Here is a 27,894-nt window from a genome sequence, read left to right on the forward strand (position 1 = left end):
TTCATCATCGTCATCATCATCATTTTAGGCAAGTGAAATAACACCATGTGCTCAATGCAAGTATGTTATGTTATTTACATCGGTGTGTGTACAGGTGCCCCCCCCCCTTCTAGAGAGAGTAGTATCATGGCCACTTGGCTGTTGGTGAGTGGTGACATTATCACAGGCATTTTACATTTAAGTCATTTAGCAGACGCTCTTATCCAGAGCGACTGTTGATTACATCGTTACGACACAGCAAGTTGTGAACATTTTTTAGTCAAATGGATGAGGACTTCACTACAATGGCAGTCAAAGCATTGGGGAATTAAAATCATCTGTAAATTACATTCAAATGTGGGACGTCTTCTGTGGTAGCTGGGTCTTTTGGTGACATTTTAAAGTAACTGTCCAGTGATAACAGAATATTAACTTTAAAAGTTAGCTTAACTCGTAATGTTTTTTATTAATCCCATACTCGTATTTGTGGTCATAAATTGGAGGGGAAAACACTTCAGAAACCCCCACCGCCCACTTGGATCTCAAACAGACCATTTTAAAAATGCTTGTTATTTCCTCAAAGAGGATGAGGTCATCATCGTGAGCAGGAAGAGATGGTCCAATCAGCGGTCTGCTCCATTAATATTTCTAATAACCAGTACACGCCCACACCATTCCAACACACAAAAGCTGCTTTTTAACATAATTACTATTTTTGGAGGGGAAGGAAAACTTTCATAGAAATCTGGAAACATTACGACAGTTATTTTAATTTTTTGGTCATCTTGGTCATCTTGGTCATCTTGGTCATCTTGGTCATTGACTTTGGGTGACTTCCTTGCTCTGTAGGGTCCTAGAGGGTTGGCTAATCATTGTGGATCTCCTCTGTGTCTTTAGCTGTCTCGAATGGTATGTCTTGTACTTACAATGTGGTGATGGATGAAGATGCTAAACATCCATCGAATAATAGACTTGTCAAAACCCTGGACTTGGCAAAGGAGAGCTCTTCTTCTCTCCTGCCTTCCCTGCTGACGTGCTTTGAATAGATAACACCACCATTCCATACACACACACACACAATCTCACACATACGAAGGTGCAGTCTCACTGTTCTCAAACTGTGAACACACAGCACAGTCAATCTCAGGTTCAGATTCAGGGTCAACGATCATGACCTAACTTCATGCTTGGCCCTGGTCACTGTGGCAACGACCCCTTTAACCTCCTTACACCACCTCGGTTTGTGAACCCGTGGGACTGTGGATCTTCTCCACCATGTTGTGGAAGGGACCTTCCTCCTCCATCAGCTCACGATGGGTCTTCCCCTGCATGAGAAGGAAAACCCATAGTTTAGGTTATTACAATGGGTTTAGGTTAGACCCAGGTTATTACAATGGGTTTAGGTTAGATCCAGGTTATTACAATGGGTTTAAGTTAGATCCAGGTTATTACAATGGGTTTAGGTTAGATCCAGGTTATTACAATGGGTTTAGGTTAGATCCAGGTTATATTAACAGGCCTGGTCTAATCCTGGAACAGCTAGAGTATAATAACAGGCCTGGTCTAACCCTGGAACAGCTACAGTATAGTAACAGGCCTGGTCTAACCCTGGAACAGCTACAGTATAGTAACAGGCCTGGTCTAACCCTGGAACAGCTACAGTATAGTAACCTGGTCTAACCCTGGAACAGCTACAGTATAATAACAGGCCTGGTCTAACCCTGGAACAGCTACAGTATAGTAACCTGGTCTAACCCTGGAACAGCTACAGTATAATAACAGGCCTGGTCTAACCCTGGAACAGCTACAGTATAGTAACAGGCCTGGTCTAACCCTGGAACAGCTACGGTATAGTAACAGGCCTGGTCTAACCCTGGAACAGCTACAGTATAGTAACAGGCCTGGTCTAACCCTGGAACAGCTACAGTATAGTAACCTGGTCTAACCCTGGAACAGCTACAGTATAATAACAGGCCTGGTCTAACCCTGGAACAGCTACAGTATAGTAACAGGCCTGGTCTAACCCTGGAACAGCTACAGTATAGTAACAGGCCTGGTCTAACCCTGGAACAGCTACAGTATAGTAACAGGCCTGGTCTAACCCTGGAACAGCTACAGTATATTAACAGGCCTGGTCTAACCCTGGAACAGCTACAGTATAGTAACCTGGTCTAACCCTGGAACAGCTATAGTATAGTAACCTGGTCTAACCCTGGAACAGCTACAGTATAATAACAGGCCTGGTCTAACCCTGGAACAGCTACAGTATAGTAACCTGGTCTAACCCTGGAACAGCTACAGTATAGTAACAGGCCTGGTCTAACCCTGGAACAGCTACAGTATAGTAACAGGCCTGGTCTAACCCTGGAACAGCTACAGTATAGTAACAGGCCTGGTCTAACCCTGGAACAGCTACAGTATAGTAACCTGGTCTAACCCTGGAACAGCTACAGTATAGTAACAGGCCTAGTCTCACCTTGACACAGCAGCCACAGTCCAGCAGCTCGTAGAGGAAGGCCAGAGCTGCCAGGGAGACCACTGTGATGATGAAGAGGAGGAGGATGACGAAGCACGCTATGTTCCAGCCGTCGTGGAACGGGTACACCTCCTGAACCTGCAGGGAGACCTGGGACAGCGGGGCGGCGTCAGGGAGCCACGGGAGAGAGGTGGTGTTGAGACGGTCCATGTTGTTTCACCTGGGAGAGAAATGATAGAGGAAGACATGGTTGGTTTGTTCCTGGAGAGGTTTGAGAGTCCTGCTGGTGTTGACAGTCCAATGGTCGGTAGAGAAAGAGAGAGATGATAGTGTTGTTTTGTGTTGGTGCTGTGACATGGAGGGAGAGACAGAACCTCTAAACACAGTGTTCTGGTGCTGTGACATGGAGGGAGAGACAGAACCTCTAAACACAGAGTTCTGGTGCTGTGACATGGAGGGAGAGACAGAACCTCTAAACACAGAGTTCTAGTGCTGTGACATGGAGAGAGAGACAGAACCTCTAAACACAGAGTTCTGGTACTGTGACATGGAGGGAGAGACAGAACCTCTAAACACAGAGTTCTGGTGCTGTGACCTGGAGGGAGAGAGACAGAACCTCTAAACACAGAGTTCTGGTACTGTGACCTGGAGGGAGAGACAGAACCTCTAAACACAGAGTTCTGGTGCTGTGACCTGGAGGGAGAGAGACAGAACCTCTAAACTCAGAGTTCTGGTACTGTGACCTGGAGGGAGAGAGACAGAACCTCTAAACACAGAGTTCTGGTACTGTGACCTGGAGGGAGAGACAGAACCTCTAAACACAGAGTTCTGGTACTGTGACATGGAGGGAGAGACAGAACCTCTAAACACAGTATACACTTACTCCATCAGGACACAATCTCCTGGGGTGCAGAGCGCCTTCCTGCTTACACACACACACACACACACACACACACACACACACACACACACACACACACACACACACACACACACACACACACACACACACACACACACACACACACACACACACACACACACACACACACACACACACACACACACACACACCAGGAGCAGTGAGAGCGACTGTGCTGACTGACCCAGTTTGGTTGAGTGAACCAGAGAGAGACTGAGGGGAAATGGGGCTTGTCCTGAGTACTGCTCTACAGACACTGTTATCAGATGTGTGTGTGACCGACTAGGCTATGGTTATCGGATGTGTGTATGTGTTTAGCAGTGAGTCACTCTACCTCTCCTCTCCTGTGGTAGAGCCCACTGTCATCATCTGCTCTGAGTATCTTTACTGGTGACTGATGACTGACTCACAGTATGTTACATAGTGTTAGTGTAACCCGATACAGGCCTGTCATTAGTCAGAGGACAGCATGTCTATTATATACAGTTCTATGTTACATAGTGCTGTTAGTGTAACCTGATACAGGCCTGTCATTAGTCAGAGGACAGCATGTCTATTATATACAGTTCTATGTTACATAGTGCTGTTAGTGTAACCCGATACAGGCCTGTCATTAGTCAGAGGACAGCATGTCTATTATATACAGTTCTATGTTACATAGTGCTGTTAGTGTAACCTGATACAGGCCTGTCATTAGTCAGAGGACAGCATGTCTATTATATACAGTTCTATGTTACATAGTGTTAGTGTAACCCGATACAGGCCTGTCATTAGTCAGAGGACAGCATGTCTATTATATACAGTTCTATGTTACATAGTGCTGTTAGTGTAACCTGATACAGGCCTGTCATTAGTCAGAGGACAGCATGTCTATTATATACAGTTCTATATTACATAGTGCTGTTAGTGTAACCCGATACAGGCCTGTCATTAGTCAGAGGACAGCATGTCTATTATATACAGTTCTATGTTACATAGTGTTAGCAGATCACAGTCATCTCCTGACTGTTAGTCTAGTTACCCTGAACACAATGGCTCGGTCTCTGATGAAGTCAATGAGATCATGTGTTTATTAGGATCCCCATTAGCTGTCATCATCTAATGAGATGTGAAGTAGCCAATAGGTCTTCAACTGTTTTCATGTTGCTATGGAAGTAGCCAATAGGCCTTCAACTGTTTTAATGTTGCTATGGAAGTAGCCAATAGGCCTTCAACTGTTTTAATGTTGCTATGGAAGTAGCCAATAGGCCTTCAACTGTTTTAATGTTGCTATGGAAGTAGCCAATAGGCCTTCAACTGTTTTAATGTTGCTATGGAAGTAGCCAATAGGCCTTCAACTGTTTTAATGTTGCTATGGAAGTAGCCAATAGGCCTTCAACTGTTTTAATGTTGCTATGGAAGTAGCCAATAGGCCTTCAACTGTTTTAATGTTGCTATGGAAGTAGCCAATAGGCCTTCAACTTTTTAATGTTGCTATGCTTTAATCAGACTGTTTTCATGTTGCAATGGAAGTAGCCAATAGGCCTTCAACTGTTTTAATGTTGCTATGGAAGTAGCCAATAGGCCTTCAACTTTAATCAGACTGTTTTCATGTTGCAATGGAAGTAGCCAATAGGCCTTCAACTGTTTTAATGTTGCTATGGAAGTAGCCAATAGGCCTTCAACTGTTTTAATGTTGCTATGGAAGTAGCCAATAGGCCTTCAACTGTTTTAATGTTGCTATGGAAGTAGCCAATAGGCCTTCAACTGTTTTAATGTTGCTATGGAAGTAGCCAATAGGCCTTCAACTGTTTTAATGTTGCTATGGAAGTAGCCAATAGGCCTTCAACTTTAATCAGACTGTTTTCATGTTGCAATGGAAGTAGCCAATAGGCCTTCAACTGTTTTAATGTTGCTATGGAAGTAGCCAATAGGCCTTCAACTGTTTTAATGTTGCTATGGAAGTAGCCAATAGGCCTTCAACTGTTTTAATGTTGCTATGGAAGTAGCCAATAGGCCTTCAACTGTTTTCATGTTGCTATGGAAGTAGCCAATAGGCCTTCAACTGTTTTCATGTTGCTATGGAAGTAGCCAATAGGCCTTCAACTGTTTTCATGTTGCTATGGAAGTAGCCAATAGGCCTTCAACTGTTTTCATGTTGCTATGGAAGTAGCCAATAGGCCTTCAACTTTAATCAGACTGTTTTCATGTTGCAATGGAAGTAGCCAATAGGCCTTCAACTGTTTTCATGTTGCAATGGAAGTAGCCAATAGGTCTTCAACTGTTTTCATGTTGCTATGTGAAGTAGCCAATAGGCCTTCAACTTTAATCAGACTGTTTTCATGTTGCTATGGAAGTAGCCAATAGGCCTTCAACTGTTTTCATGTTGCTATGGAAGTAGCCAATAGGCCTTCAACTTTAATCAGACTGTTTTCATGTTGCTATGGAAGTAGCCAATAGGCCTTCAACTTTAATCAGACTGTTTTCATGTTGCTATGGAAGTAGCCAATAGGCCTTCAACTTTAATCAGACTGTTTTCATGTTGCTATGGAAGTAGCCAATAGGCCTTCAACTTTAATCAGACTGTTTTCATGTTGCTATGGAAGTAGCCAATAGGCCTTCAACTGTTTTCATGTTGCTATGGAAGTAGCCAATAGGCCTTCAACTGTTTTAATGTTGCTATGGAAGTAGCCAATAGGCCTTCAACTGTTTTAATGTTGCTATGGAAGTAGCCAATAGGCCTTCAACTGTTTTCATGTTGCTATGGAAGTAGCCAATAGGCCTTCAACTGTTTTCATGTTGCTATGGAAGTAGCCAATAGGCCTTCAACTGTTTTCATGTTGCTATGGAAGTAGCCAATAGGCCTTCAACTGTTTTCATGTTGCAATGGAAGTAGCCAATAGGCCTTCAACTGTTTTAATGTTGCTATGGAAGTAGCCAATAGGCCTTCAACTGTTTTCATGTTGCTATGGAAGTAGCCAATAGGCCTTCAACTTTAATCAGGCCTTCAACTTTAATCAGACTGTTTTCATGTTGCTATGGAAGTAGCCAATAGGCCTTCAACTGTTTTAATGTTGCTATGTAGTAGAGGCTATTGATAGTCCACATTAGTAACACTGTCATGGTAACTGAAGGTCTCTCTCTCTGGGGAAAATACTGTAATTCTACTGTATTACTTCCTGTGTGAAAGTGTCGTCTAATTGGGTTATTGGAGGTTCTGTTGGCTGATGTTGATGGAGGGAGAGAAGTGAAGGAACAGAGGGATATCATTCTTTATCTATTATGAACTGATACATCCTCTACCCACACCACACTACCATAGCCTAGTACCCCAGAACTACACCTCTCTCTGTTCCTCCCTACTGTTACCCTCTACCCACACCACACTACCATAGCCTAGTACCCCAGAACTACACCTCTCTCTATTCCTCCCTACTGTTACCCTCTCTTCCTCTACCCACACCACACTACCATAGCCTAGTACCCCAGAACTACACCTCTCTCTGTTCCTCCCTACTGTTACCCTCTCCTCCTCTCCCTCCTCTCTATTCCTCCCTACATTACCCCCTCCTCTCTCTCCTCCCCCCTCTCCACCCCTCCCCCTCCTCCTCTCTCTCCTCCCCCTCTCCACCCCCCTCTCCCCCCTCTCCCCCTCCCCCCCTCTCCACCCCTACCCCCTCCTGAGGCAGAGCGGTGCCTCCTGCCGTGTCTGTCCCTAATGTCTAGTCCCATCCCCCTCTCCACCCCTACCCCCTCCTCTCTCCCCCACCCCCTCTGTCTGCAGGGGCTCCCACTGCCCCACCCCCTCCCTAAAGTCTAGTCCCATCCAATCTGGAGGAGGTGAATACAGTCAAATCCACCCTAATTAAACCCTTTATAGAGTTTGTGTGCATGTGTCCTTATTGAAATCCTTACAGGAGAAGAAGCCTAGTCATCTCTATGCCAGTCTGAATCACAACAACATTACTGCCTGCTTGGCACCCTATTCCCTGTGGAGTTTGACCTAGGAACCGTCCTCTAGCAGTCTGCTTGGCACCCTATTCCCTGTGTAGTTTGACCCAGGAACCGTCCTCTAGCTGCCTGCTTGGCACCCTATTCCCTGTGGAGTTTGACCCAGGAACCGTCCTCTAGCAGTCTGCTTGGCACCCTATTCCCTGTGGAGTTTGACCCAGGAACCGTCCTCTAGCAGCCTGCTTGGCACCCTATTCCCTGTGGAGTTTGACCCAGGAACCGTCCTCTAGCAGCCTGCTTGGCACCCTATTCCCTGTGGAGTTTGACCCAGGAACCGTCCTCTAGCAGCCTGCTTGGCACCCTATTCCCTGTGGAGTTTGACCCAGGAACCGTCCTCTAGCAGCCTGCTTGGCACCCTATTCCCTGTGGAGTTTGACCCAGGAACCGTCCTCTAGCAGCCTGCTTGGCACCCTATTCCCTGTGGAGTTTGACCCAGGAACCGTCCTCTAGCAGCCTGCTTGGCACCCTATTCCCTGTGGAGTTTGACCCAGGAACCATCCTCTAGCAGCCTGCTTGGCACCCTATTCCCTGTGGAGTTTGACCCAGGAACCGTCCTCTAGCAGCCTGCTTGGCACCCTATTCCCTGTGGAGTTTGACCCAGGAACCGTCTTCTAGCAGCCTGCTTGGCATCCTATTCCCTGTGGAGTTTGACCCAGGAACCGTCCTCTAGCAGTCTAGTCTCTCTCCGTTCTGCTACAAAAACACTCATCCTTTAGTCTGACAGTCTATATTAACACTCATCCTTTAGTCTGACAGTCTATATTAACACTCATCCTTTAGTCTGACAGTCTATATTAACACTCATCCTTTAGTCTGACAGTCTGCTATACAGACACTCATCCTTTAGTCTGACAGTCTGTATTAACACTCATCCTTTAGTCTGACAGTGCTATACAGACACTCATCCTTTAGTCTGACAGTCTATATTAACACTCATCCTATAGACTGACAGTCTATATTAACACTCATCCTTTAGTCTGACAGTCTGCTACAAAAACACTCATCCTTTAGTCTGACAGTATGTTATATAGACACTCATCCTATAGTCTGACAGTCTATATTAACACTCATCCTTTAGTCTGACAGTCTATATTAACACTCATCCTTTAGTCTGCTACAAAAACACTCATCCTTTAGTCTGACAGTCTGCTACAAAAACACTCATCCTATAGTCTGACAGTATGTTATATAGACACTCATCCTATAGTCTGACAGTCTATATTAACACTCATCCTTTAGACTGACAGTCTGCTACAAAAACACTCATCCTTTAGTCTGACAGTATGTTATATAGACACTCATCCTTTAGTCTGACAGTCCATATTAACACTCATCCTTTAGTCTGACAGTATGTTATATAGACACTCATCCTATAGTCTGACAGTCTATATTAACACTCATCCTTTAGTCTGACAGTCTGCTACAAAAACACTCATCCTTTAGTCTGACAGTATGTTATATAGACACTCATCCATTAGTCTGACAGTATGTTATATAGACACTCATCCATTAGTCTGACAGTCTATATTAACACTCATCCTTTAGTCTGACAGTCTGCTACAAAAACACTCATCCTTTAGTCTGACAGTATGTTATATAGACACTCATCCTTTAGTCTGACAGTCAATATTAACACTCATCCTTTAGTCTGACAGTATGTTATATAGACACTCATCCTTTAGTCTGACAGTCAATATTAACACTCATCCTTTAGTCTGACAGTATGTTATATAGACACTCATCCTTTAGTCTGACAGTATGTTATATAGACACTCATCCTTGAGTCTGACAGTATGTTATATAGACACTCATCCTTTAGTCTGACAGTATGTTATATAGACACTCATCCTTCAGTCTGACAGTATGTTATATAGACACTCATCCTTCAGTCTGACAGTATGTTATATAGACACTCATCCTTCAGTCTGACAGTATGTTATATAGACACTCATCCTTGAGTCTGACAGTATGTTATATAGACACTCATCCTTTGGTCTGACAGTATGTTATATAGACACTCATCCTTTAGTCTGACAGTCTATATTGACACTCATCCTTTACTCTGACTGTCTATATTAACACTCATCCTTTAGTCTGACAGTCTGCTACAAAAACACTCATCCATAACCCATAGGCTGGTCTGTCTGTCTGTCTGTCTGTCTGTCTGTCTGTCTGTCTGTCTGTCTGTCTGTCTGTCTGTCTGTCTGTCTGTCTGTCTGTCTGTCTGTCTGTCCGTCCGTCCGTCCGTCCGTCCGTCCGTCCGTCCGTCCGTCCGTCCGTCTGTCCGTCTGTCCGTCTGTCCGTCTGTCCGTCTGTCCGTCTGTCCGTCTGTCCGTCCGTCCGTCCGTCCGTCCGTCCGCCCGTCCGCCCGCCCGCCCGCCCGCAGCGTAACCCATAGGCTGGGCTCCTGTCTGTCTGCTCACAGCCTAACCCATAGGCTGGGCTCCCGTCTGTCTGTCTGTCTGCTCACAGCCTAACCCATAGACTGGGCTCCCGTCTGTCTGTCTGTCTGCTCACAGCCTAACCCGTAGGCTGGGCTCCTGTCTGTCTGTCCTCTGGTGATGATAAACCTTTTACCGTTTATAATGTAGTGCTATTACCCAGAATGCTGTAGGGATGGAAGGTAAACCCTCCTCTTATGAAAGCAATCACAGATACAACGTAGGCTTCATAGGATGGATTAGGCTAGTAGATATACACTACACACTACACACTACACACACACACACACTACACATACACACACACACACACTACACTACACTACACACACACACACACACACACACACACACACACACACACACACACACACACACACACACACACACACACACACACACACACACACACACACACACACACACACACACACACACACACACACACACACACACACACACAACATCTACACACACACACACACACACAACATATACACTACACACAACATACACACACACACACACACACACACACACACACACACACACACACACACACACACACACACACACACACACACACACACACACACACACACACACACACACACACACACACACACACACACACGCGCCTTGCCCTGAGACATGGCTGTAGCAGGCAAGCATGCACCCAGACTGCAGATCTGCCAGTGTGCCCACACACATGGCTGTACACACACACATGCACACACAGACTGCAGACACCACCACACACACACACACACACACACACACACACACACACACACACACACACACACACACACACACACACACACACACACACACACACACACACACACACACACTAACCGTCGTTGTGTCAGGGAAATATGCAGACTCACCTGTGTAGCTTTATACTGTGGGGTGGATGTAAAGGATTCAGGCAAAAGATGCTCTTGCTCTCCCTTCCCCCACTCTGTCTCTCTCTCTTCCTCTCTCTCTCTCTGTCTCTCTCTCTTCCTCTCTCTCTTCCTCTCTCTGTCTCTCTCTCTTCCTCTCTCTCTCGCTCTCTCTCTTCCTCTCTCTCTCTCTGTCTCTCTCTCTGTCTTCCTCTCTCTGTCTCTCTCTCTCTTCCTCTCTCTTCCTCTCTCTCTCGCTCTCTCTCTTCCTCTCTCTCTCTCTGTCTCTCTCTCTGTCTTCCTCTCTCTGTCTCTCTCTCTCTTCCTCTCTCTGTGTCTCTCTCTCCTCCCTGCCACTCCTTGCAGTTCTGCTCGTCTTCCCCACACAAGGCACAGCCTGTGCTCAGACCTTACCACTCTACCAATGGCTAAGCTCACCCTCGTTTCTCCCCTCTCTATTTGCCAAATCTTCTCAGATGCAATGAATGCCCCGCCTTCTCATTAGCACCCAGCAGCAGCTCCCGCCCACGTGATGAATCATTTAGTGAGTCACAACAACAGGCCGCTCTGATTGGCTGGTCTCCAGAAACAGGATCTCACAGCTGAAGCCACAGACACAGAGCCACTAGAGTAGGGCCTGAAACGGAAGCCTAGCTAGTGCCCTTATACCCCCTAGCTAGTGCCCTTATACCCCCTAGCTAGTGCCCTTATACCCCCTAGCTAGTGCCCTGATACCCCCTAGCTAGTGCCCTTATACCCCCTAGCTAGTGCCCTTATACCCCCTAGCTAGTGCCCTGATACCCCCTAGCTAGTGCCCTGATACCCCTAACTAGTGCCCTTATACCCCCTAGCCCTTATACCCCTAGCTAGTGCCCTTATACCCCCTAGCTAGTGCCCTGATACCCCCTAGCTAGTGCCCTTATACCCCCTAGCTAGTGCCCTGATACCCCCTAGCTAGTGCCCTTATACCCCCTAGCTAGTGCCCTTATACCCCTAGCTAGTGCCCTTATACCCCCTAGCTAGTGCCCTTATACCCCTAGCTAGTGCCCTTATACCCCCTAGCTAGTGCCCTGATACCCCCTAGCTAGTGCCCTTATACCCCCTAGCTAGTGCCCTGATACCCCCTAGCTAGTGCCATGATACCCCTAGCTAGTGCCATGATACCCCCTAGCTAGTGCCATGATACCCCTAGCTAGTGCCCTGATACCCCTAGCTAGTGCCCTGATACCCCCTAGCTAGTGCCATGATACACCCTAGCTAGTGCCATGATACCCCTAGCTAGTGCCATGCTACCCCTAGCTAGTGCCCTGATACCCCCTAGCTAGTGCCCTGATACCCTCTAGCTAGTGCCCTTATACCCCTATCTAGTGCCCTTATACCCCCTATCTAGTGCCCTGATACCCCTATCTAGTGCCCTTATACCCCCTATCTAGTGCCCTTATACCCCTATCTAGTGCCCTGATACCCCCTATCTAGTGCCCTGATACCCCCTAGCTAGTGCCCTGATACCCCCTAGCTAGTGCCCTTATACCCCCTATCTAGTTCCCTGATATCCCCTATCTAGTGCCCTGATACCCCTAGCTAGTGCCCTGATACCCCCTAGCTAGTGCCCTTATACCCCCTAGCTAGTGCCCTTATACCCCCTAGCTAGTGCCCTGATACCCCTAGCTAGTGCCCTTATACCCCCTATCTAGTGCCATGATACCCCTAGCTAGTGCCATGATACCCCCTAGCTAGTGCCCTGATACCCCTAGCTAGTGCCATGATACCCCTAGCTAGTGCCATGATACCCCCTAGCTAGTGCCATGATACCCCTAGCTAGTGCCCTTATACCCCCTATCTAGTGCCATGATACCCCTAGCTAGTGCCCTTATACCCCCTAGCTAGTGCCCTTATACCCCCTAGCTAGTGCCCTGATACCCCTAGCTAGTGCCATGATACACCCTAGCTAGTGCCATGATACCCCCTAGCTAGTGCCATGATACCCCTAGCTAGTGCCCTGATACCCCTAGCTAGTGTCCTTATACCCCCTATCTAGTGCCCTGATACCCCTATCTAGTGCCCTTATACCCCCTAGCTAGTGCCCTTATACCCCCTAGCTAGTGCCCTGATACCCCTATCTAGTGCCCTTATACCCCCTATCTAGTGCCCTTATACCCCTATCTAGTGCCCTGATACCCCCTATCTAGTGCCCTGATACCCCCTAGCTAGTGCCCTTATACCCCTATCTAGTGCCCTGATACCCCCTATCTAGTGCCCTTATACCCCTAGCTAGTGCCCTTATACCCTCTAGCTGGTGCCCTGATACCCCCTAGCTGGTGCCCTGATACCCCTAGCTAGTGCCCTGATACCCCCTAGCTGGTGCCCTGATACCCCCTAGCTAGTGCCCTGATACCCCCTAGCTAGTGCCCTGATAACCCCCATCTAGTGCCCTTATACCCCTATCTAGTGCCATGATACCCCTAGCTAGTGCCCTTATACCCCTAGCTAGTGCCCTTATACCCCCTAGCTAGTGCCCTGATACCCCTAGCTAGTGCCATGATACACCCTAGCTAGTGCCATGATACCCCTAGCTAGTGCCATGATACCCCTAGCTAGTGCCCTGATACCCCTAGCTAGTGTCCTTATACCCCCTATCTAGTGCCCTGATACCCCTATCTAGTGCCCTTATACCCCCTAGCTAGTGCCCTGATACCCCTATCTAGTGCCCTTATACCCCCTATCTAGTGCCCTGATACCCCTATCTAGTGCCCTGATACCCCCTAGCTAGTGCCCTTATACCCCTATCTAGTGCCCTGATACCCCTATCTAGTGCCCTTATACCCCCTAGCTAGTGCCCTTATACCCTCTAGCTGGTGCCCTGATACCCCCTAGCTGGTGCCCTGATACCCCCTAGCTAGTGCCCTGATACCCCCTAGCTGGTGCCCTGATACCCCCTAGCTAGTGCCCTGATACCCCTAGCTAGTGCCCTGATAACCCCCATCTAGTGCCCTTATACCCCCATCTAGTGCCCTTATACCCCTATCTAGTGCCATGATACCCCCTAGCTGGTGCCCTGATAACCATATCAGACAGAGGGTTTTTTGTTTTTTAAATCTTGCACAAAAACAATATAATCACAACGTTATTGAATTAGTGTTATTGAAACAATGTTATATTGACAGGACCTAAATGAGTCTATTGAATATCTGCTATTGACAGGAACTATATGAGTCTCTATTGAATAACTGATATTGACAGGACTCATCTTAGTGTGGCACAAGAGCAGGACAACATGTCTAGATTCTGATCCTGGTCTGAGCAGGACAACATGTCTAGATTCTGATCCTGGTCTGAGCAGGACAACATGTCTAGATTCTGATCCTGGTCTGAGCAGGACAACATGTCTAGATTCTGATCCTGGTCTGTATCTGAGCAGGACAACATGTCTAGATTCTGATCCTGGTCTGTATCTGAGCAGGACAACATGTCTAGATTCTGATCCTGGTCTGAGCAGGACAACATGTCTAGATTCTGATCCTGGTCTGAGCAGGACAACATGTCTAGATTCTGATCCTGGTCTGTATCTGAGCAGGACAACATGTCTAGATTCTGATCCTGGTCTGTATCTGAGCAGGACAACATGTCTAGATTCTGATCCTGGTCTGTATCTGAGCAGGACAACATGTCTAGATTCTGATCCTGGTCTGAGCAGGACAACATGTCTAGATTCTGATCCTGGTCTGAGCAGGACAACATGTCTAGATTCTGATCCTGGTCTGTATCTGAGCAGGACAACATGTCTAGATTCTGATCCTGGTCTGTATCTGAGCAGGACAACATGTCTAGATTCTGATCCTGGTCTGTATCTGAGCAGGACAACATGTCTAGATTCTGATCCTGGTCTGAGCAGGACAACATGTCTAGATTCTGATCCTGGTCTGTATCTGAGCAGGACAACATGTCTAGATTCTGATCCTGGTCTGTATCTGAGCAGGACAACATGTCTAGATTCTGATCCTGGTCTGTATCTGAGCAGGACAACATGTCTAGATTCTGATCCTGGTCTGAGCAGGACAACATGTCTAGATTCTGATCCTGGTCTGAGCAGGACAACATGTCTAGATTCTGATCCTGGTCTGTATCTGAGCAGGACAACATGTCTAGATTCTGATCCTGGTCTGAGCAGGACAACATGTCTAGATTCTGATCCTGGTCTGTATCTGAGCAGGACAACATGTCTAGATTCTGATCCTGGTCTGTATCTGAGCAGGACAACATGTCTAGATTCTGATCCTGGTCTGTATCTGAGCAGGACAACATGTCTAGATTCTGATCCTGGTCTGAGCAGGACAACATGTCTAGATTCTGATCCTGGTCTGTATCTGAGCAGGACAACATGTCTAGATTCTGATCCTGGTCTGTATCTGAGCAGGACAACATGTCTAGATTCTGATCCTGGTCTGAGCAGGACAACATGTCTAGATTCTGATCCTGGTCTGTATCTGAGCAGGACAACATGTCTAGATTCTGATCCTGGTCTGTATCTGAGCAGGACAACATGTCTAGATTCTGATCCTGGTCTGTATCTGAGCAGGACAACATGTCTAGATTCTGATCCTGGTCTGAGCAGGACAACATGTCTAGATTCTGATCCTGGTTCTGATCCTGGTCTGTATCTGAGCAGGACAACATGTCTAGATTCTGATCCTGGTCTGAGCAGGACAACATGTCTAGATTCTGATCCTGGTCTGTATCTGAGCAGGACAACATGTCTAGATTCTGATCCTGGTCTGTATCTGAGCTGGTAATTAGGATATCTGACCAGTTTTCTCTTTCTCTCTCCAGACACCAGTAATGGTAACTTCAACCTGAAGGCCCTGACAGGCAGCTCTGGTTACAAGTTTGGTTGCCTGGCTAAGATAGTCAACTACATGAAGGTAAGGTGGACACACACATTACACACACACATTACACACACACATTACACACACACACACACATTACACACACACACACACACACACACACACACACACACACACACACACACACACACACACACACACACACACACACACACACACACACACACACACACACACACACACACACACACACACACACACACACACACACACACACACACACACACACACACACACACAATATGTGGATGATTCCATCTCCATGACGTTTGTGTCATTTAGCAGATAGTCACTCTGGACAAGAGTGACTAACAGTAGTGACTAACAGTAGTGACTAACAGTAGTGACTAACAGTAGTGACTAACAGTAGTGACTAACAGTAGTGAGTGTTAGTTATCCTACTTTCAAATCCCCACTGTAGTAGTGACTAACAGTAGTGACTAACGGTAGTGAGTGTTAGTTATCCTACTGTCAAATCCCCACTGTAGTAGTGACTAACAGTAGTGAGTGTTAGTTATCCTACTTTCAAATCCCCACTGTAGTAGTGACTAACAGTAGTGACTAACAGTAGTGACTAACAGTAGTGACTAACAGTAGTGAGTGTTAGTTATCCTACTGTCAAATCCCCACTGTAGTAGTGACTAACAGTAGTGACTAACAGTAGTGACTAACAGTAGTGACTAACAGTAGTGAGTACGTACTGGTGGAACCCACAAGCCTGGTGTTGCTAGAGTCACGCTCTACCAACTGAGCTACACAGGACCACACATGTTAGTTATCCTACTGTCAAATCACCACTGTAGTAATGACATGTTGTCTAGAGAGGTGGTTCACTGTAGTAATGACATGTTGTCTAGAGAGGTGGTTCACTGTAGTAATGACGTGTTGTCTAGAGAGGTGGTTCACTGTAGTAATGACGTGTTGTCTAGAGAGGTGGTTCACTGTAGTAGGTGGTTCACTGTAGTAATGACATGTTGTCTAGAGAGGTGGTTCACTGTAGTAATGACATGTTGTCAGAGAGGTGGTTCACTGTAGTAATGACGTGTTGTCTAGAGAGGTGGTTCACTGTAGTAATGACATGTTGTCTAGAGAGGTGGTTCACTGTAGTAATGATGTGTTGTCAGAGAGGTGGTTCACTGTAGTAATGACGTGTTGTCAGAGAGGTGGTTCACTGTAGTAATGACATATTGTCTAGAGAGGTGGTTCACTGTAGTAATGACATGTTGTCAGAGAGGTGGTTCACTGTAGTAATGACATGTTGTCTAGAGAGGTGGTTCACTGTAGTAATGACATGTTGTCTAGAGAGGTGGTTCACTTGTAGTAATGACATGTTGTCAGAGAGGTGGTTCACTGTAGTAATGACATGTTGTCAGAGAGGTGGTTCACTGTAGTAATGACATGTTGTCAGAGAGGTGGTTCACTGTAGTAATGACATGTTGTCAGAGAGGTGGTTCACTGTAGTAATGACATGTTGTCAGAGAGGTGGTTCACTGTAGTAATGACATGTTGTCTAGAGAGGTGGTTCACTGTAGTAATGACATGTTGTCAGAGAGGTGGTTCACTGTAGTAATGACATGTTGTCAGAGAGGTGGTTCACTGTAGTAATGACATGTTGTCAGAGAGGTGGTTCACTGTAGTAATGACATGTTGTCTAGAGAGGTGGTTCACTGTAGTAATGACATGTTGTCTAGAGAGGTGGTTCACTGTAGTAATGACATGTTGTCAGAGAGGTGGTTCACTGTAGTAATGACATGTTGTCAGAGAGGTGGTTCACTGTAGTAATGACATGTTGTCAGAGAGGTGGTTCACTGTAGTAATGACATGTTGTCTAGAGAGGTGGTTCACTGTAGTAATGACATGTTGTCTAGAGAGGTGGTTCACTGTAGTAATGACATGTTGTCAGAGAGGTGGTTCACTGTAGTAATGACATGTTGTCAGAGAGGTGGTTCACTGTAGTAATGACATGTTGTCTAGAGAGGTGGTTCACTGTAGTAATGACATGTTGTCTAGAGAGGTGGTTCACTGTAGTAATGACATGTTGTCTAGAGAGGTGGTTCACTGTAGTAATGACATGTTGTCTAGAGAGGTGGTTCACTGTAGTAATGACATGTTGTCAGAGAGGTGGTTCACTGTAGTAATGACATGTTGTCTAGAGAGGTGGTTCACTGTAGTAATGACATGTTGTCTAGAGAGGTGGTTCACTGTAGTAATGACATGTTGTCTAGAGAGGTGGTTCACTGTAGTAATGACATGTTGTCTAGAGAGGTGGTTCACTGTAGTAATGACATGTTGTCTAGAGAGGTGGTTCACTGTAGTAATGACATGTTGCCTAGAGAGGTGGTTCACTGTAGTAATGACATGTTGTCTAGAGAGGTGGTTCACTGTAGTAATGACCTGTTGTCAGAGAGGTGGTTCACTGTAGTAATGACATGTTGTCTAGAGAGGTGGTTCACTGTAGTAATGACATGTTGTCAGAGAGGTGGTTCACTGTAGTAATGACATGTTGTCAGAGAGGTGGTTCACTGTAGTAATGACATGTTGTCAGAGAGGTGGTTCACTGTAGTAATGACATGTTGTCAGAGAGGTGGTTCACTGTAGTAATGACATGTTGTCAGAGAGGTGGTTCACTGTAGTAATGACATGTTGTCAGAGAGGTGGTTCACTGTAGTAATGACATGTTGTCTAGAGAGGTGGTTCACTGTAGTAATGACATGTTGTCTAGAGAGGTGGTTCACTGTAGTAATGACATGTTGTCTAGAGGTGGTTCACTGTAGTAATGACATGTTGTCAGAGAGGTGGTTCACTGTAGTAATGACATGTTGTCTAGAGAGGTGGTTCACTGTAGTAATGACATGTTGTCTAGAGAGGTGGTTCACTGTAGTAATGACATGTTGTCTAGAGAGATGGTTCACTGTAGTAATGACATGTTGTCTAGAGAGGTGGTTCACTGTAGTAATGACATGTTGTCTAGAGAGGTGGTTCACTGTAGTAATGACATGTTGTCTAGAGAGGTGGTTCACTGTAGTAATGACATGTTGTCTAGAGAGGTGGTTCACTGTAGTAATGACATGTTGCCTAGAGAGGTGGTTCACTGTAGTAATGACATGTTGTCTAGAGAGGTGGTTCACTGTAGTAATGACCTGTTGTCAGAGAGGTGGTTCACTGTAGTAATGACGTGTTGTCAGAGAGGTGGTGGTTCAGTGGTGTCCTGATTGGTGAGCTTCCTCCTTCCAACAGTCTGAGCTGTCATCTCAATTAAACCACTCCCCTTTTAACCCTCTGAACCCTCCGTCTGTGTCTTATTGGGTTTATTGTGATGTTAGTTCCTCCCTCTATTGTTTTGTTCTCCACTCTTTATGTTGGAAGTAAACAACAACAACAACAACAGACTTTTGTTAGTCAACATGTTTATGGTTCAGCTCTGGTACAGTAACTCTGACAGCCTGGGTGGTTTTTCACACCAGACTTTGACTCAAAACAATCTGCATAACGTTCACAGATTGTGTGTGTGTGTGTGTGTGTGTGTGTGTGTGTGTGTGTGTGTGTGTGTGTGTGTGTGTGTGTGTGTGTGTGTGTGTGTGTGTGTGTGTGTGTGTGTGTGTGCGCCAGTGTGTGTGCCTGTGTGTGTGTGCCTGTGTGTGTGTGCCTGTGTGTGGGTGCCTGTGTGTGTGTGTGCCTGTGTGTGTGTGCCAATGTGTGTGTGCCAGTGTGTGTGCACCTGTGGGTGTGCCAGTGTGCCTGTGTGTTTGTGTGTGTGCCTGTGTGTGTGTGTGTGTGTGTGCCTGTGTGTGTGCGCTCTGTCTTTTTCCCAATACTGAAGCTACCTCGTCTTGACCCAGTCGATGCAGACAAGCTGCCGTTACAAGCTGCCGTTACAAGCTGCCGTTACAAGCTGCCGTTACAAGCTGCCGTTACAAGCTGCCGTTACAAGCTGCCGTTACAAGCTGCCGTTACAAGCTGCCGTTACAAGCTGCCGTTAAACAATGTATCACGTGACCAACCAATGACGTCCTGGATTCTGAGTTCTGTTCTTCTCTGTCCGGCACTCCGCCTACTACACTGAATTAAAGGATGTTAGAAACTGTCCATCTGGCTGTTAGACCACACTAGCCCGGGCGGCATTCAGGTCCTAAATGCCATACTTGAAAATTCAACATTTTACTGGCGGCCTAGTTTGTCATATTTTCAAGCCCAAACTGAAAGCCTTGGCTAGCAGGTTAGCTTAATTTCTTACAATTGATCATGTTTTCCTTCCTGTTCCTCTGTGTTCCTTTCTGTTCTTCTGTGTTCCTTCCTGTTCCTCTGTGTTCCTTTCTGTTCTTCTGTGTTCCTTCCTGTTCCTCTGTGTTCCTTTCTGTTCTTCTGTGTTCCTTCCTGTTCCTCTGTGTTCCTTCCTGTTCCTCTGTGTTCCTTCCTGTTCCTCTGTGTTCCTTCCTGTTCCTCTGTGTTCCTTCCTGTTCCTCTGTGTTCCTCTGTGTTCCTTCCTGTTCCTCTGTGTTCCTTCCTGTTCCTCTGTGTTCCTTCCTGTTCCTCTGTGTTCCTTCCTGTTCCTCTGTGTTCCTTCCTGTTCCTCTGTGTTCCTTCCTGTTCCTCTGTGTTCCTCTGTGTCCCTTCCTGTTCCTCTGTGTCCCTTCCTGTCCCTTCCTGTTCCTCTGTGTCCCTTCCTGTTCCTCTGTGTCCCTTCCTGTTCCTCTGTGTCCCTTCCTGTTCCTCTGTTCCTTCCTGTTCCTCTGTGTTCCTTCCTGTTCTTCTGTGTTCCTCTGTGTCCCTTCCTGTTCCTCTGTGTTCCTTCCTGTTCCTCTGTGTTCCTTCCTGTTCCTGTATATTCCTTCCTGTTCCTCTGTGTTCCTTCCTGTTCCTCTGTGTTCCTTCCTGTTCCTTCCTGTTCCTCTATGTTCCTTCCTGTCCTCCAGACCAGACACCAGCGTGGTGATACTCACCACTTGACCGTGGAGGAGATTCTAGATGAGACCAAACTACTGGACATCGGCATGAAACAGAAACAATGGCTGATGACTGAGGTGTGTGTTGGTGCTTGACCTTTCACCTTTTCAATAAGATGGTGTGTGTTGGGGCGTTCACATGTTATCAGAGTTATCGGGAGGTGCGAGTGGGAAACGGAGTGTGTTGGTGCTTGACCTTTCACCTTTTCAATAGATGACGCCAAATCTGTTTTTTGACCATTGCAAACTTATCAATGTGAATAATGTAGATCGTTTGACAATATTATCAAGGTTAAGCTAACTAGCTTTTATTATTAGCAACGTTTAGCTAGCTGGAATCCTATTGGTTGAAGAATTGGTCCGATTTCAAAAGCATGTGAACAGTAACGTTTGAGTTCCCACCTCCCACAAGTACCTGCTGCCCCGAGAGTGAGAGAGAGAGATTAATGATTAATGATATGGATCAATTGTTAAATCTTTAAAACCACCTCCCCTCATATTTTCTAAAAACACCTCTCTCTCTTTTATTTACCTCCTTCCCACCCTTCTCTTCCTCGGGCCAAACAGACTAGTGTTTTGAGACCCATGTAAATAAAGTTGCAATAAATGTTTGACTCAGTCTCTGTCCCGTCCCCCAGGCGCTGGCCAGTAACCCTAAGATAGAGGTGAGGGATGGGAAATATGCCTTCAAGCCCAAATATCACCTGAAGGACAAGAAAGCCCTGCTCAGACTGTTGGATAAACATGACCAGCTGGGACTGGGAGGATTACTGCTAGATGATGTGGAGGAGGGGCTACCTAACTCTGCCAAGGCACTGAAGGTGTGTGTGTGTGTGTGTGTGTGTGTGTGTGTGTGTGTGTGTGTGTGTGTGTGTGTGTGTGTGTGTGTGTGTGTGTGTGTGTGTGTGTGTGTGTGTGTGTGTGTGTGTGTGTGTGTGTGTGTGTGTTAATGAGTCAGACATATTAACGGCCTCTGTTCCTCCCTAGGTTTTGGGAGACCAGATCATCTTTGTGACAAGACCAGACAAGAAGAAGATTCTGTTCTATAATGATAAACACTGCCAGTTTACAGTTGACGAAGGTGAGAGCGTTGGTGGAGTTTCTCTACCTTAATTATTTTTTGGGGCCCTCCTTGGTAGATGAGTGGGAGCATTGGTATGGTGTCTCTTTGCTTAGTTCTCTGTAGAAGGTGAGCATATAATGTTAATTAGAACTAGAGTGTTGGTATGGTCTCTCCCTTAATTTAGTTTGCAGTGGTTGAAGATCAAATCAAATGTATTTATATAGCCCTTCGTACATCAGCTGATATCTCAAAGTGCTGTACAGAAACCCAGCCTAAACCCCAAACAGCAAGCAATGCAGGTGTAGAAGCACGATGAGAGTATCTATATAATTTCTCCCCATTTAAATATCTGTTGAAAAGCTGAGCATTGTTAGGGTTTCTCCCATGTCGTCCAATGCAGAATGTGAAAGTGTTGGTACAATTTCTCCCTTAATTATCAGTTTGCAGTAGATTCAGATAAGAGCGTTGATAAGGTCTCTCTTCCTTATTTCAGTTAAAGGAGCTTTATTGACATTAAATACATTCTGTAAATATTGCCAAAGTAAAAAAAAAAAATATATATATGTTTTATAAGTCTAAAGAAGTAATGTCTAAAGTACAACTGCATAAAGCCACTTAGTTCTCTGTAGAAGGTGTGAGCACTGGTCTGGTTTCTCTCCCTTTGCACTGGTCTGGTTTCTCTTTCACGTAATGACTTCAATGGCTCCACCCAGTGGTCAGATTCTTTAATTATTTTTTTTACTATGACGTCATTTAGAAGTGTAGAACTTTCAGTTCATCAATACAGGATGTTAACTGAGTTTATTTTGTTTTACTTGTATGTTTTGATTTGTTTACTTGTATGTATTGATTTGTTTACTTGTATGTATTGATTTGTTTACTTGTATGTTTTGATTTTTAAAACCTTGTATGTATTGATTTGTTTACTTGTATGTATTGATTTGTTTACTTGTATGTATTGATTTGTTTACTTGTATGTATTGATTTGTTTACTTGTATGTTTTGATTTGTTTACTTGTATGTTTTGATTTGTTTACTTGTATGTATTGATTTGTTTACTTGTATGTATTGATTTGTTTACTTGTATGTATTGATTTGTTTACTTGTATGTTTTGATTTGTTTACTTGTATGTTTTGATTTTTAAAACCTTGTATGTTTTGATTTTTAAAACCTTGTATGTATTGATTTGTTTACTTGTATGTATTGATTTGTTTACTTGTATGTATTGATTTGTTTACTTGTATGTATTGATTTGTTTACTTGTATGTATTGATTTGTTTACTTGAATGTATTGATTTGTTTACTTGTATGTTTTGATTTGTTTACTTGTATGTATTGATTTGTTTACTTGTATGTATTGTGTACCTCATGTCAGCTTTTATCTGCCAAGTACGACCTACTTGTAGAAATGTAATAAACTACTACTGCTATTGTCCTACCTGAGCTAATGGTATCCTGTCTGTGTTTCCTGGTCTATCGTCCCAGAGTTCACCAAGCTGTGGAGGAGTATCCCAGTGGACTCTATGGATGAAGAGAAGATAGAGGACTATCTCAAGAGGCAGGGCATCTCCTCCATGCAGGAGACTGGACCCAAGAAAGTTGTGAGTTTCTCGCTCTGTCCCTACCTCTTTCTCTGCCTCTCCACATCTCTCTCTACCTCTTTTCTCTTTCTGTCTGTATTTCTGTCACAGGCCGGGGTAATTCCAGTCCTCGGGGGGCCTGATTGGTGTTACACTTTTGTCCCAGCTAACACACCTAACCCCAGTAATCAATGAATCATGATCTTCAGTTTAGAATGCAGTTAGTTTAAATCAGCTGAGTTCTGCGAGGGACTGGGGGGGGGACCAATCAGTTCTGCTAGGGAATGGGGGGGGGCAACCAATCAGTTTTGCGAGGGACTGGGGGGGACCAATCAGTTCTGCTAGGGAATGGGGGGGCAACCAATCAGTTCTGCTAGGGAATGGGGGGCAACCAATCAGTTCTGCTAGGGAGTGGGGGGCAACCAATCAGTTCTGCTAGGGAATGGGGGGCAACCAATCAGTTCTGCTAGGGAGTGGGGGGGCAACCAATCAGTTCTGCTAGGGAATGGGGGGCAACCAATCAGTTCTGCTAGGGACTGGGGGACCAATCAAGCCCCCCCTGAGGACTGGAATTGCCCCGGTCTGTCACATTGCTGGGACAAAAAACAAAAATGATCTTGACACCCAAACAGAACATAGAGTGGACATTTGACATGTGGATAATAATGATAATGATCCTTTACTAGAGGAAGGTGATGTTTGTCATGTGGATAATAATGATCCTTTACTAGAGGAAGGTGATGTTTGACATGTGGTTAATAATGATAATGATCCTTTACTAGAGGAAGGTGATGTTTGTCATGTGGTTAATAATGATAATGATCCTTTACTAGAGGAAGGTGATGTTTGTCATGTGGTTAATAATGATAATGATCCTTTACTAGAGGAAGGTGATGTTTGTCATGTGGTTAATAATGATCCTTTACTAGAGGAAGGTGATGTTTGTCATGTGGTTAATAATGATAAGGATCCTTTACTAGAGGAAGGTGATGTTTGTCATGTGGTTAATAATGATAAGGATCCTTTACTAGAGGAAGGTGATGTTTGTCATGTGGTTAATAATGATCCTTTACTAGAGGAAGGTGATGTTTGTCATGTGGTTAATAATGATAATGATCCTTTACTAGAGGAAGGTGATGTTTGTCATGTGGTTAATAATGATAAGGATCCTTTACTAGAGGAAGGTGATGTTTGTCATGTGGTTAATAATGATAATGATCCTTTACTAGAGGAAGGTGATGTTTGTCATGTGGTTAATAATGATAATGATCCTTTACTAGAGGAAGGTGATGTTTGTCATGTGGTTAATAATGATAAGGATCCTTTACTAGAGGAAGGTGATGTTTGTCATGTGGTTAATAATGATAATGATCCTTTACTAGAGGAAGGTGATGTTTGTCATGTGGTTAATAATGATCCTTTACTAGAGGAAGGTGATGTTTGTCATGTGGTTAATAATGATAATGATCCTTTACTAGAAGAAGGTGATGTTTGTCATGTGGTTAATAATGATCCTTTACTAGAGGAAGGTGATGTTTGACATGTGGTTAATAATGATAAGGATCCTTTACTAGAGGAAGGTGATGTTTGTCATGTGGTTAATAATGATAATGATCCTTTACTAGAGGAAGGTGATGTTTGTCATGTGGTTAATAATGATCCTTTACTAGAGGAAGGTGATGTTTGTCATGTGGTTAATAAATAATGATCCTTTACTAGAGGAAGGTGATGTTTGTCATGTGGTTAATAATGATCCTTTACTAGAGGAAGGTGATGTTTGTCATGTGGTTAATAATGATAATGATCCTTTACTAGAGGAAGGTGATGTTTGTCATGTGGTTAATAATGATCCTTTACTAGAGGAAGGTGATGTTTGTCATGTGGTTAATAATGATCCTTTACTAGAGGAAGGTGATGTTTGTCATGTGGTTAATAATGATCCTTTACTAGAGGAAGGTGATGTTTGTCATGTGGTTAATAATGATCCTTTACTAGAGGAAGGTGATGTTTGTCATGTGGTTAATAATGATAAGGATCCTTTACTAGAGGAAGGTGATGTTTGTCATGTGGTTAATAAGGATCCTTTACTAGAGGAAGGTGATGTTTGTCATGTGGTTAATAATGATCCTTTACTAGAGGAAGGTGATGTTTGACATGTGGTTAATAATGATAAGGATCCTTTACTAGAGGAAGGTGATGTTTGTCATGTGGTTAATAATGATCCTTTACTAGAGGAAGGTGATGTTTGTCATGTGGTTAATAATGATCCTTTACTAGAGGAAGGTGATGTTTGACATGTGGTTAATAATGATAAGGATCCTTTACTAGAGGAAGGTGATGTTTGTCATGTGGTTAATAATGATAATGATCCTTTACTAGAGGAAGGTGATGTTTGTCATGTGGTTAATAATGATCCTTTACTAGAGGAAGGTGATGTTTGTCATGTGGTTAATAATGATAAGGATCCTTTACTAGAGGAAGGTGATGTTTGTCATGTGGTTAATAATGATCCTTTACTAGAGGAAGGTGATGTTTGTCATGTGGTTAATAATGATAATGATCCTTTACTAGAGGAAGGTGATGTTTGTCATGTGGTTAATAATGATAATGATCCTTTACTAGAGGAAGGTGATGTTTGTCATGTGGTTAATAATGATCCTTTACTAGAGGAAGGTGATGTTTGACATGTGGTTAATAATGATAATGATCCTTTACTAGAGGAAGGTGATGTTTGTCATGTGGTTAATAATGATAATGATCCTTTACTAGAGGAAGGTGATGTTTGTCATGTGGTTAATAATGATCCTTTACTAGAGGAAGGTGATGTTTGTCATGTGGTTAATAATGATAAGGATCCTTTACTAGAGGAAGGTGATGTTTGACATGTGGTTAATAATGATAATGATCCTTTACTAGAGGAAGGTGATGTTTGTCATGTGGTTGATAATGATCCTTTACTAGAGGAAGGTGATGTTTGTCATGTGGTTAATAATGATCCTTTACTAGAGGAAGGTGATGTTTGTCATGTGGTTGATAAGGATCCTTTACTAGAGGAAGGTGATGTTTGACATGTGGTTAATAATGATAATGATCCTTTACTAGAGGAAGGTGATGTTTGACATGTGGTTAATAATGATAATGATCCTTTACTAGAGGAAGGTGATGTTTGACATGTGGTTAATAATGATAATGATCCTTTACTAGAGGAAGGTGATGTTTGTCATGTGGTTAATAATGATCCTTTACTAGAGGAAGGTGATGTTTGTCATGTGGTTAATAATGATCCTTTACTAGAGGAAGGTGATGTTTGTCATGTGGTTAATAATGATAAGGATCCTTTACTAGAGGAAGGTGATGTTTGTCATGTGGTTGATAATGATCCTTTACTAGAGGAAGGTGATGTTTGACATGTGGTTTAATAATGATCCTTTACTAGAGGAAGGTGATGTTTGTCATGTGGTTAATAATGATAAGGATCCTTTACTAGAGGAAGGTGATGTTTGACATGTGGTTAATAATGATAATGATCCTTTACTAGAGGAAGGTGATGTTTGTCATGTGGTTAATAATGATAATGATCCTTTACTAGAGGAAGGTGATGTTTGTCATGTGGTTAATAATGATACGGATCCTTTACTAGAGGAAGGTGATGTTTGACATGTGGTTAATAATGATAATGATCCTTTACTAGAGGAAGGTGATGTTTGACATGTGGTTAATAATGATAAGGATCCTTTACTAGAGGAAGGTGATGTTTGTCATGTGGTTAATAATGATAAGGATCCTTTACTAGAGGAAGGTGATGTTTGTCATGTGGTTAATAATGATAAGGATCCTTTACTAGAGGAAGGTGATGTTTGTCATGTGGTTAATAATGATAAGGATCCTTTACTAGAGGAAGGTGATGTTTGTCATGTGGTTAATAATGATAAGGATCCTTTACTAGAGGAAGGTGATGTTTGTCATGTGGTTAATAATGATCCTTTACTAGAGGAAGGTGATGTTTGTCATGTGGTTAATAATGATAATGATCCTTTACTAGAGGAAGGTGATGTTTGTCATCTGGTTAATAATGATCCTTTACTAGAGGAAGGTGATGTTTGTCATGTGGTTAATAATGATCCTTTACTAGAGGAAGGTGATGTTTGTCATGTGGTTAATAATGATCCTTTACTAGAGGAAGGTGATGTTTGTCATGTGGTTAATAATGATCCTTTACTAGAGGAAGGTGATGTTTGTCATGTGGTTAATAATGATCCTTTACTAGAGGAAGGTGATGTTTGTCATGTGGTTAATAATGATAAGGATCCTTTACTAGAGGAAGGTGATGTTTGTCATGTGGTTAATAATGATCCTTTACTAGAGGAAGGTGATGTTTGTCATGTGGTTAATAATGATAATGATCCTTTACTAGAGGAAGGTGATGTTTGTCATGTGGTTAATAATGATCCTTTACTAGAGGAAGGTGATGTTTGACATGTGGTTAATAATGATAAGGATCCTTTACTAGAGGAAGGTGATGTTTGTCATGTGGTTAATAATGATAATGATCCTTTACTAGAGGAAGGTGATGTTTGTCATGTGGTTAATAATGATAATGATCCTTTACTAGAGGAAGGTGATGTTTGACATGTGGTTAATAATGATAATGATCCTTTACTAGAGGAAGGTGATGTTTGTCATGTGGTTAATAATGATAAGGATC

General features: G+C 44.0%; 2 protein-coding genes across 3 annotated transcripts in view; one reads left to right on the forward strand and one right to left on the reverse strand.

Annotated features, from left to right (window-relative positions):
* The window catches only part of LOC124018044 (general transcription factor IIE subunit 2-like), a 31,107-nt gene that overhangs the window by 1,167 nt on the left and 2,046 nt on the right, over positions 1 to 27,894 (forward strand). For both annotated transcript variants that reach the window (XM_046333307.1, XM_046333306.1), the window contains exons 3-7: positions 15,523 to 15,614; positions 20,516 to 20,623; positions 21,184 to 21,366; positions 21,533 to 21,626; positions 23,095 to 23,210. In XM_046333307.1, the coding sequence (XP_046189263.1) occupies positions 15,523 to 15,614; positions 20,516 to 20,623; positions 21,184 to 21,366; positions 21,533 to 21,626; positions 23,095 to 23,210 (593 nt within the window). The remainder of the gene's footprint in view (positions 1 to 15,522; positions 15,615 to 20,515; positions 20,624 to 21,183; positions 21,367 to 21,532; positions 21,627 to 23,094; positions 23,211 to 27,894) is intronic.
* Positions 12 to 10,869, reverse strand: LOC124018050 (small integral membrane protein 18-like). Its single transcript, XM_046333313.1, has 3 exons — positions 10,699 to 10,869; positions 2,456 to 2,675; positions 12 to 1,304 (listed from the first exon to the last, which is right to left on the reverse strand). The coding sequence occupies exons 2-3, from the start codon at positions 2,663 to 2,665 to the stop codon at positions 1,206 to 1,208; spliced, it is 309 nt and encodes a 102-aa protein (XP_046189269.1). The 5' UTR covers positions 2,666 to 2,675; positions 10,699 to 10,869; the 3' UTR covers positions 12 to 1,205.

The sequence above is a fragment of the Oncorhynchus gorbuscha genome, unplaced genomic scaffold (genome assembly GCF_021184085.1).
Source record: "Oncorhynchus gorbuscha isolate QuinsamMale2020 ecotype Even-year unplaced genomic scaffold, OgorEven_v1.0 Un_scaffold_383, whole genome shotgun sequence".
In the NCBI taxonomy this organism is placed as follows: Eukaryota; Metazoa; Chordata; class Actinopteri; order Salmoniformes; family Salmonidae; genus Oncorhynchus; species Oncorhynchus gorbuscha.

Bases quoted from the DNA above. Each gene is read 5' to 3' on its own strand.
- LOC124018050 (XM_046333313.1), bottom strand. From the start codon at position 2,665: ATGGACCGTCTCAACACCACCTCTCTCCCGTGGCTCCCTGACGCCGCC. The intron at 1,305-2,455 runs GTGAGACTAGGC...CTTCTCATGCAG, and splicing joins ACTGTGGCTGCTGTGTCAAG to GGGAAGACCCATCGTGAGCT.